The 10,622-nt window shown below is 49.5% G+C and overlaps 1 protein-coding gene across 1 annotated transcript; it reads right to left on the bottom strand.

The window, feature by feature from the left end:
* Positions 1 to 442: 442 nt before the first annotated feature.
* LOC308465101 (protein S100-A14-like) lies at positions 443 to 9,753 on the bottom strand. Its single transcript, XM_080984946.1, has 4 exons — positions 9,616 to 9,753; positions 9,131 to 9,296; positions 3,928 to 4,074; positions 443 to 2,459 (listed from the first exon to the last, which is right to left on the bottom strand). The coding sequence occupies exons 2-4, from the start codon at positions 9,158 to 9,160 to the stop codon at positions 2,328 to 2,330; spliced, it is 309 nt and encodes a 102-aa protein (XP_080841072.1). The 5' UTR covers positions 9,161 to 9,296; positions 9,616 to 9,753; the 3' UTR covers positions 443 to 2,327.
* Positions 9,754 to 10,622: the final 869 nt, after the last annotated feature.

Raw genomic sequence — 10,622 nt, 5'->3', positions numbered from 1 at the left:
GCCGATCAGAAGGTCGGCAGTTCGAATCCCCGCGACGGTGTGAGCTCCCGTTGCTCGGTCCCTGCTCCTGCCAACCTAGCAGTTTGAAAAAACATCAAAGTGTAAGTAGAGAAATAGGTACCGCTCTGGTGGGAAGGTAAACGGCATTTCCGTGCACTGCTCTGGTTCTCCAGAAGCGTCTTAGTCATGCTGGCCACATGACCCAGAAGCTGTACACCAGCTCCCTTGGCCAATAAAGCGAGATGAGCGCCGCAACCCCAGAGTCGGTCACGACTGGACCTAATGGTCAGGGGTCCCTTTACCTTTACCGTTAGAGTAGAGATCTAGAATCATTTCAGCAAGGCAGGATCCTGCCAGGCTAGCAACAACATGGATCCGTCCTTAAAGATCCTGTCCCTTAAACGAGATGTGATGAAGGAAAGACAACAAGCCCCTTGCAATCTTTCTTTTCTTATTTCTTTATTTCATGGATTTATACAAAATAATAATAATAATAATAATAATATGGCAAGCAACACAAGAGGTCAAAACGTTTGGCCATCCGCCCAGCCCAGACTTTGGAAACCGAGGATAATTCTTGCCAGATGAGGTGGAAAGGAATGGGACGGATCCAGACCTTACTTGGACACTCGGTGGATGGCTTCGTGATGACCACAGTGGACCAGATTCGGCTGCAGGGAAGGGTTTCTTCAAAGCATTTGACGGCGGTTCCCATTTGGCGAGTGTTTAGGTCTCAGACCTGTTTTATTTGTCCAGCGGCGACGTCAACCCCAACCCAGAATGCCCTTTGCTACCCAACCTCTGCTCTCTCCAACTCAAGAATCACACACAGACCCAACTCCTAGCCTCTTGCTCTAACCGCTAGCCTCTGCTTCCCTTTCTAGGGCAGGAAATTGAAAGCCATTACCCCTGAGCTTTGCACCCTCTCCCTTAGGCCCCCAGTAAATTGTGCAGAGACGAGTTGAAGGGCCACAGTAAGTATTGGGAAGAGGGAACTGGATCTTCCAAGAATTCACCCCCTGGTGGCTTATCAGGAGGTGAAGGGAAGACCACTCATGTATTTCAAATGCATTGAGATTAAGGACTGCATTCAACACAGCTAGACCTGATGTTGGAGGCTAGAGGATGGGGCCACGTTGGAACTCTGGCAGATCAAGGGGTGGAGCCAGTGCAGGAATTGGTGGGTTATGGGCGGAGCCTATATAAATCCAGTCTCTCCAAGCTGGTTCAATCACAACCCATGTTGCCACAGTTGTAGTTGGTTGGGCCAAGATTTGCATTTCTCCAGTGGTCGTAAATTCGGGTTGAGTGCTTGCCTAGGTCCAATCTCCATAGCTTCTCATCTTCTTCCGCCCACCTGATCTAGCCAAATCCAATCCATTTAATTCAAACTCCATAGCTTCTTTGCTTTGTGAATTTAGAAGACTAAAATAACACCCAAGGAGGAGACCAGGAGCTTGAAAACACAGCTAATGGAAGAAGCATCATCAATGCTATGGAAGCGGGCGAACCAAGATGGACTGGCCACGCAGGGAACGAATTCCACCACCGAGATCAAAACTTTGGATTGAATGTATAGGTTTATTTTTAAAAATAATAATAACATTTCCAAGGTCTGGAGCAAATAGTATTCTGGATTCCGGATCTAGAGAGAGGAGGGAAACATGGTGCTCTGGGCATTCTAGATCCAGGGGTGAGAGAACTGAAACATAACAAATCTAGAGGCAAGGGCTACTAATTTATTTTAAAAGTAAATCTCTAAAGAGTTCTGGATCAAATCTGGAAGATCTCAAACAAACAGACATGCAGAAGAAGAAGAGTTTGGATTTGATATCCCGCTTTATCACTACCCGAAGGAGTCTCAAAGCGGCTAACATTCTCCTTTCCCTTCCTCCCCCACAGTATGGAGGAGTTTGGGGGGGTCGGCCTGAATTATCAAAACCAGAAAATAGGAAATTCGAGAAAGCATGCAGACGGTGAGCTAAAATGACCTCTTAAGGGTCCAGAGCTCCTCCGTTTGAAGGTTCTCGAGTTGAGCGGTCAGGAACCGAGAACGTCAGTGTACCTAGAAAGCTTACAACAATGCCATTCTAGAGTGGACTGGAGTGGTTAGGGTGGGAACCTGGGCTGGGAATTAAAAGTTCCCGACTTAAAGGCGATCAAGCTCTAGACTTTGATATCCCAGAACCGAGCAAGGGGAGGGGATGGAGAGCACCCCAAAATATTAACACTGCATTGACAACGCATTGACATCATGGCGGACAGTCTCTCGTTCTTCCTGTGTAAACGGTCCGAGGCCTTGTGGTTCTGATCCTCTGAGGTGCGCGTTACTTCTTACTCTTTGTGACTCGGCACCCCTTTGCTGCGTCTCCCATAACGCTCCAGTACTCGCCGAATTGCAGTTTGGCCTCGTCGCCGTCGCCATGGCATTCAATCTTATCGTCCAAAGTGCCAACGCTCTGTTTGAAGAAGAGGAAGAAGCTGTCAAAACCCAGCAGGGAAACCGGAGCTTGGATCTACAGTTTGCGGATTCTTTTCCAGACTTGGGGGGTTGGACTAGAGGGGCCCAGAGAGAAAAGTGGGCGGGGCAGCAAAGGTCAATAATTTCACCTCCACGCAGGAGGGCAGTTTCTGTGCCCGTACTCACCCCCCCCCCGTATCCTGGCAAGCTAAGAGGCATGGTCAGAATTCAAGGACATATTCCAGCCAGGCAAAAACACTCAGGGAGGATGCCAAGCAGGGGCAAGAAGAGGGCATGACCTGGAGAGAAGGGGCAAGGCTTAGAGATGCCTGGAGGGCTGAACCTGAGGTTTTCTAGCCCTGCATTAGAAATCTACCACTTCCATTGCTTTTTTCATTTTTAGCCAAGTGATAAATACCGTATTTTTTGCTCTATAAGACTCACTTTTTCCCTCCTAAAAAGTAAGGGGGGATCTGTGTGCGTCTTATGGAGCGAATGCAGGCTGCGCAGCTATCCCAGAAGTCAGAACAGCAAGAGGGATCACTGCTTTCACTGCGTAGTGATCTCTCTTGCTGTTCTGGCTTCTGAGATTCAGAATAATTCCCCCCCTGTTTTCCTCCTCCAAAAACTAGGTGCGTCTTGTGGTCTGGTGCATCTTATAGAGTGAAAAATACGGTACCCCTTTATTTTTTGGAGGGGGGGTCCTTTCTCCTTTCCGCTACTCCTTGGAAAAACTGCACCTCTCCCTTTCCCTGCTCCATTCAATGGATGTTTCTGTTCCATTCGTTTGTGTCAGGGATGGGGAATCTGCAGCAAGTCTTCCATACATTGTTGGAATGGGGCAACCCAGCCAGATGGGTATTATTATTATTATTATTATTATTATTATTATTAGCTTCTAACTCCCATCAGCCCCAGCCAGCAAGGCCAACAGCCAGGTACTGTGGGAACTGAAGTCCAATAACATGGAAGAGCACAGATTCCTCCTTCCCAACTTGTATGGAACAAGAGAAACAAGGCTGCAATCAAAGCAACGTTGGAGGAATGTGGACACATTGACCTACCATTACTTCCACAGCTGAGTGTCTCACAACAAGGATCTAGGCCTCTGCTCCCCCCACCCCAAACTGAGGCCCTGCAGGTATTGTTGAACACTCATCACCCCTGACAATTGGCCATGCTGTCCAGGTCTAATGGAAGCTGGCGTCGAAGAACATTGTTGGACTACAACTCCCATCATCCCTGGCCATTGGCCATTGTAGCTGAAGGGGCTGGTGGAAGTTGTAGTCCCTACGACACGTGTCAGGCCCCAGGTTGAGGGAAGCTGATCTAGGCTGAAGAGAGGAATTGCATCCCTTTGGTTTGGAATTGTTCCCCGACATAACGCAGAAACACCCCCCCAAAAAAAAACTCTGCCACCCCCCGGCGGACGCCTGTCTTAGATTCTAGGTCTAGATTCTCTTCACCTCTGCTAAATGTGGCAACCTCTGTCCCACCAGGTCCCTCAGCTCGTTGGGGGTGATGCACTCTTTACGGCCCTTGACGGCGTAGCAGTGGAAGTTGTTGATGACGATTTCGATGGCCCTTTCCACATCAGTGAGCTCTTGAGAGTTCTGGGGAAGGAGAAAGACAAGGGGTGGAGTTATTGCGAGACGCAAAGCATCAGCACAAGTCTGTGATCTCAAAAGAAGGCAGTCAGACCGGCCCGACTCCCTCCTACGCAGTTACACCCTCCCCGAAACTCCATTAAGACTCCCAAGATTGCATACCATCTCTGGTGAGCAATCTGGAGATGATTATCCATTCCATTTGCACCAAACAGCTCAGCTCCATTACAGAGGAAACCACAACACCCATCCTCTTCTGTGCTAGACTAGATAAGATGTGTCCCTTGTCCACAAACATATCAGTCCAGAACGAATCATATCCTTGTTTACCGTATCCTGTGTTGAAACTCATTCATTTCCTGACTCACATTCTGCCTGCATTAGAATGAATGAAAACTGAAGTCAAATCCATCCCAAATCTTCTGAAACTTCAGGAGATATCCAGAGTCTTTCTTCAACCGCTGGACATATTCCAAATCATTTTAAGACCTGGTTGTTGTTGTTTTTTTACCACAGCTGCACCATACATTTAAAGCACCATGATCCCAATTTATACAGTCATGGCTTCCCCCAAAAGGAATCCTGGGAGTTCTAGTTTGTTAAGGGTGCTGCTGAGAGTAGTTAGGACAACCCCCTATTCCCCCCTCAGAGCAACAATTCCAGGAGTGGCTTAACAATCAATCCCTCTTCCCAAGGAACTCTGGGAATCGTAGTTCTGTGCAGGATTCTCCTAACAACTGTCATCCTATTTCACAAACTACAGTTCCCAGAATTCATTGGGAGGAGGGACATGACTGTTTAAAGCAGAATAAGTCAAAAGGGCATGGAGAGTCTGTGTTGAGGACTGAGATTCTCAAAGGGTACTTCCCCCAAAGTTGCACTCCAGTTCCCATAAGCCCCAGCCAGCAAGGCTAATGGCAATGGATGATGGGAATTGCAGTCCAATGACATTTGGAGGGGTATCAGCACTCTGATATGATACTGTGGGTGTCAGATGTGCGTCAGGTGGGCATTCTATAGCCTCAAAGGATGGATGAGAAATCTGATTCTGTTCACATTTAAAGGCAAATTGATCAAACTGATGCATTACGAAACAAAATACAAGCATGAAAGACAGCCATCCTCCTAATTTCGCACTATTCTGAATTTTGCAACACATTTTTCTGGCCAAGTAAAGGTGTACAAAAACACAGGTATTGGTAAAAATCGTGTGCAGAAAAGTCTCATATTGGAGACTTTGCAGAAATGTGTCGGTCGCAGCGAAATTGCATTCAAAAAGAATTGTATAGTTAGAGAAATTCGCACTGAGGTGCTGACGAATTTTTGTGAGGACTTTTAAAAAAGGAAAAACCCTGCAAGCTGATCTGGAAATGCAGAGAGCTGAATTTCAGACTGGGAAAATGAGGAACAGAGAGAAACGGAAATGATTTGCCCATCCTGACAGCCACGATTATTTGATGCTCAAAAAAATCTCCAAAGCCAACTGATCCATCTGATCATGTGAGCTGCAAACAGGATTAACAGTGGAGTGGGAAAGACCCAGGGCCTCTTTTTACACCATGGTGTCTAGGGACATATCCTGACCCTCAGTTTTCAGCCATAAGAGCACCATACCACCAGGCCCACCAAGACCCAGCCTGAGAGAGAGTTTGTGGCCTCTCACCTTAACATTCCCACCCCTTGCCTTTCCTACTTATTACACAGGAAGTTGCCTTGTACTGAGTCAGACCCCTGGTCCATGTAGCTCAGTGTTGTTTACACGGACTGGCAGCTGCTGCTCTCTAGGATTGCAGGCAGGGGCCTCTCCCAGCCCTACCTGGAGTTGCCGGGAATCGAACCTGCGACCTTTGGCATTCAAAGCAGACTCTCTACCCTTGAGCTATCGCCCTCCCCTGCTGTCGGATATACTTTTAACTGTGGGTGCCAGGGACTGAACCCCAGACCTTTGGCATGGAAAGCAGATGTGCTGCTATTTTGCCCTATAAATAAAGTAAGGCCCTAGTCCTCATTGTTTGGAAGAAGGCCCTGATTAAGACAGGAATGGAGGGAGCCTGTTCTGCATTGAGTCAGACCTCACGGTCCATCTAGATCAGTGTTCTCCAAACTGTTTTTGGACTACAACTCCCATCGTCCCTAGCTAGCAGGACCAGCCATCAGGGATGATGGGGACTGTAGTCCAAGTTGGAGACCCAAGTTTGGGAAACACTGATCTTGTCTGATATTGCCTGCGCTGACCACCAGTGGTTTCAGGCAAGGAGCATTCCCAGTCCAATAGGTCTTACTCTTGAGTAAGTGTGCGCAGGACAACAGCCCATAAATAACAAAAGGTTCTTGCTTCCTGCGACTGCCACCCTTACTTGGGGACTGAGTCCCACTGAAGTCATTGGAAGCAACTTCCGAGTAGACCTGTATAGGACTGTGCTGCGCCAGCATCTTTTTTAATGAAATGAAAGGAAATCCCGTTTTGAATCCTGAAAATCCATATGAAATCTTCCTTCTACACCGTGCTGCATTCTGTCGAGAGCTTACTGAATGTTTTGTTAAAATATATATAGTTTTAAAATCAGCAGGGAAAACCTGTTTGAACGTCGAGAGAAGCCAGAGCATTCGGGCGTTTCCCTGGATGAACGTCTTTCTCCGACCGCAAAGCTAGTTGATCCAGAATATATATTTAAAATCAGCTGAGGGATCTGGTCTCCATGACAGAAGTCACTTGTGGAGGCTGCTGACGTCATTCTGGACCCAATGTGCTATTCGTATTCAGGGCTGCTGGGATAGGAGGTGATCTGAACCTCCTTGGTTGCTTTTCTAATCTGCGTCTTCTGCTGCTATTTCACCTTCATGCACACGCACATACGGGGTTTGCACCAATCTTCCCCAGTCTGGTGACCTCCAGATGTTTGTGGACTGCAATTCCCATCAGCCCCAGCCAAATGGGACAACGGTCAGGGCTGATGGGAGTTGTAGTCCAGCAACATTTGGAGGGCCACAAGCCTGCCCGCCTGCCCCTTTCCTAGACAAATGTCCCAGCCAATCAGGGATCACATATCAAATGCACTTACAGAGGTCTAGAGCAGGGATGAGGAGCCCCTATGTTGTTGGACTACAACTCCCATCAGCCCCAGTCAGTACTGGTCAAGACCAGGGGTAATGGGAGTTGCAGTCCAACAACCTCTGGAGGGATTCCCCTTCCCTGCTTTAGAAGGAAGGCAAATGACGATTTAGTTCAGGGACAGGGAACCTGTGATTCTCCAGATGTTGTTGGGTCCCAACTCTCATCACACCCAGCCAACATGGCCAACAGGCAGGGGTGATAGGAACTGTAGCCCAGTAATATTTGGAGAGCCACAGGTCTTCCCACCCCTGCTGTATACACATGTCCCAACCAATCAGGGACCACATATTAAACGCACTTGCAGAGGTATAGAGCAGAATGGGGAGCCTGTTGACCTCCGGTTGTTTGTTGGACTACAACCTCCATCAGTCCCAGCCAGGATGGCCCAGTGGTCCGAGATAATGATGGGAGTTGTAGTCCAGCAACACCCGGAGGGCACCAGCTTGGGAGAAAGCTGGATTATGCATTCCCTGTCTGCAAATTTTGCCATCTGATTTCCCCTTTCACAAACCATGGCCCATGCTCAGTTGGCAGAGCACGAGACTCTTTATGTCAGGGTCGTGGGTACGAGCCCCACGTTGGGCAAAAGACTCCTGCATTTCAGGGGGTTGGACTAGATGACCCCAGGGTTCCTTCCAACTCTATGTTTCTATGAAATTTTCCACCTTCTCTCCTCATTTCTAGCCAACAGCATCCTAGGCGAGGACAATGAACTCTGACTCAGCACTAGACTTGGCAACCATCTCCGCTTCTAATAAAAATATTGCCAAGATATTCTCCCCCACCCCAAAACCCCCCCACCCCACCTACCAAACCCCTCTCATTAGGACATTTTTCCTTAAAACATTTCAACGTGTCCCACGAGGAGGACCATTCCAGAGGAGATGAGAACGTTGCCAAGGTGGTAGACAAGTCTATTCTAGGCCCCAGAAAGTCAGTGTCTCACACAACTAGAAAGAGCTGGTTTGGCCGAGGAGATCCCGAAATTTCCTTAGAGGGAGTTGGTTGCGCAAGAGGATCTCTCCCTCTCTCCTGGGGAAGGACTGGGTCTCGGTGGCAGAGTGTTCCTAACCAGTGGCGTAGCGTGGGGGTGCAGGGGGGGCCGGACGCACCGGGCGCAACATCTGGGGGTTAGGGTTAGGGGCGCAAATCCACGGGTTAGGGGGCACAAATCCACGGGTTAGGGGGCGCAAATCCACGGGTTAGGGGGCGCAAATTACTTGCCTTGCCCCGGGTGCTGACAACCCACGCTACGCCACTGTTCCTAACCACATCAACCCTTTCTCCAGAATCATGAGGACATTAGCTATGGGGCAAGATCATAGCTGTCAACTTACAGATTTGAAAATAAGGGATCAGCAGCCTTGAAAATAAGGGATCAGCAGCCAAAATAAGGGATTTCCCGGGCACAGGTATGCTCAACTTCTGAGCCCCTCTGAGCCAAAGGAAGAAAGCCCAGCCAGCAGCCAAATGAAGCCTCATCAATAAGTGACAGCAGCGGGACATGGCGCTGGGTTAAGGGACTGTCCCGCCAAATAAGGGACACTTGACAGCTATGGGCAAGATATGTAGCCAAGTTACAAAGTACACACTCCGTATGCAGGAGAGCTGCTGCCAGTCAGTGCAGGCCACATTGAAGTAGATGGAGCAATGGTTTGACACAGCGTATGACAGCTTCCTATGATCCCTGGAATATTAATGGAGGAAACTGACTCCTGTATTTTAGCCAACCCAATCTGGCTCCCTATGACCTGGGTTTCTCTGTTTCTCCCAGAAGCTTTGCTGAGTTTAAGATCCACAGATGTTCCAAGAGGGCATCCTTTCCACACACACACCCCCCAAAAACCCTACGCGCATCCCCCCTTCCAACACAGAATGAATCCACAATTTCTCCTCTCCCTTCCCCAGAAAACCGAAAGACAGTCCCATTTCCCCACTCCAATTGACCTTTCTCTTCTTGCAGCAACCAAAGCCCATTGTTGATTCGGTTTGGTTCGTTCGGTTCGGCAAAAATCCCCTTTTCCGGAGCAAGTTGTGGAGAGTTGGTTCCTTGAGATCCGCTGGGTAGTTCCCACAAAGAGGCTCTTAGAAATCCAACAAACGGCTGTTTTTCCTACGTGCGGCCAACAGAAGGGAAGAACGGAGACTTTTAGCTTTCCATCAGATCCTGCCTCTTTTATTTCCCCACTCCCCCACCCTAGTCTGAGCATGTTTGGGAAGGCAAATTGTTGAGCTCTGCCTGAACGTGTCCTGAGCGACGAGGCACGCCGCTGAGCGAGAAAAGGATTGGAGTTCATGGGGAAGGGGTGGGAGTCCGGAAGAAGGGAAAAGCCCATTGCCACTACTATCCCAAACAGCAAACACCCCTTGCACCCCTTCTGTTTTGGGATGGGAGTCCCGGAGGAGTCACAAAGGAGAGAAGTCCTGCTTACCTGCTCGAAGGGATCAGCTGTGCTGGATAGAACTGCCTCTCCTGCCACGGTTTTATATCTCAAGAAGGCGGGTGTAAGAGACACCTTCGGGAGATACCAGGAGGCGGTGGTGGCGCAAGGCATCTCCCTGCGACGCCTGGCATCCTGCCAGCGTGGAACTCCAGCGCCACCCATTTCCTAATTTTTTAGTCACGGTGTGGCGGGTGAGCAATTGGTATGACAGGAGGCCAGTTTACGTGACTCTTCTTTCCCCTCCCCGCCCCCTCCAGTTTATCAAACTCGCCGGCTTTCCTCATCTCGTGCTCTATCCCAGTGATCGCCAAACATTAAGGATCTAAGAATGTACATCCGTGGCTCCCAATTTTTTTGCTGCCACACCTTATGGATTCCATAAACTCATCTCCAGCACCCCCCTCTAAAAGAAGGGGTGTGGGTGGCACTGTGGTCTAAACCACTGAGCCTCTTGGGCTTGCTGATCGGAAGGTCGGCAGTTTGAATCCCCGCGATGGAGTGAGCTCCCGTCGCTCTGTCCCAGCTCCTGCCAACCTAGCAGTTCGAAAGCACACCAGTGCAAGTAGATAAATAGGTACTGCTCCGGCGGGAAGGTAAAAAGTGTTTCCATGCACTCTGGTTTCTGTCATGGTGTTCCGTTGTGCCAGAAGTGGTTTAGTCCTGCTGGCCACATGACCTGGAAAACTGTCTGCGGACAAACGCTGGCTCCCTCGGCCTGAAAGTGAGATGAGCGCCACAACCCCATAGGCGCCTTTGACTGGACTTAACTGTCCAGGGGGGGACGTGGGTGGTGGTGGGGACGCGGGTGGCGCTGTGGGTAAAACCTCAGCGCCTAGGACTTGCCGATCGTCAGGTGGGCGGTTCGAATCCCCGCGGCGGGGTGCGCTCCCGTTGCTCGGTCCCAGCGCCTGCCAACCTAGCAGTTCGAAAGCACACCCAGGTGCAAGTAGATAAATAGGGACCGCTTACGAGCGGGAAGGTAAACGGCGTTTCCG

Source organism: Podarcis pityusensis (genome assembly GCF_964106645.2).
Source record: "Podarcis pityusensis genome assembly, chromosome: 16".
In the NCBI taxonomy this organism is placed as follows: domain Eukaryota; kingdom Metazoa; phylum Chordata; class Lepidosauria; order Squamata; family Lacertidae; genus Podarcis; species Podarcis pityusensis.
Note: the sequence above shows the minus strand (reverse complement) of the source record. Positions and strands in the feature narration are given on the sequence as shown.

Bases quoted from the DNA above. Each gene is read 5' to 3' on its own strand.
- LOC308465101 (XM_080984946.1), bottom strand. From the start codon at position 9,160: ATGGGCTTTGGTTGCTGCAAGAAGAGAAAG. The intron at 4,075-9,130 runs GTCAATTGGAGT...CTCCTTCCCCAG, and splicing joins GTTGCTGCAAGAAGAGAAAG to AACTCTCAAGAGCTCACTGA. The intron at 2,460-3,927 runs GTGAAGAGAATC...TTCTTCAAACAG, and splicing joins GGTTGCCACATTTAGCAGAG to AGCGTTGGCACTTTGGACGA.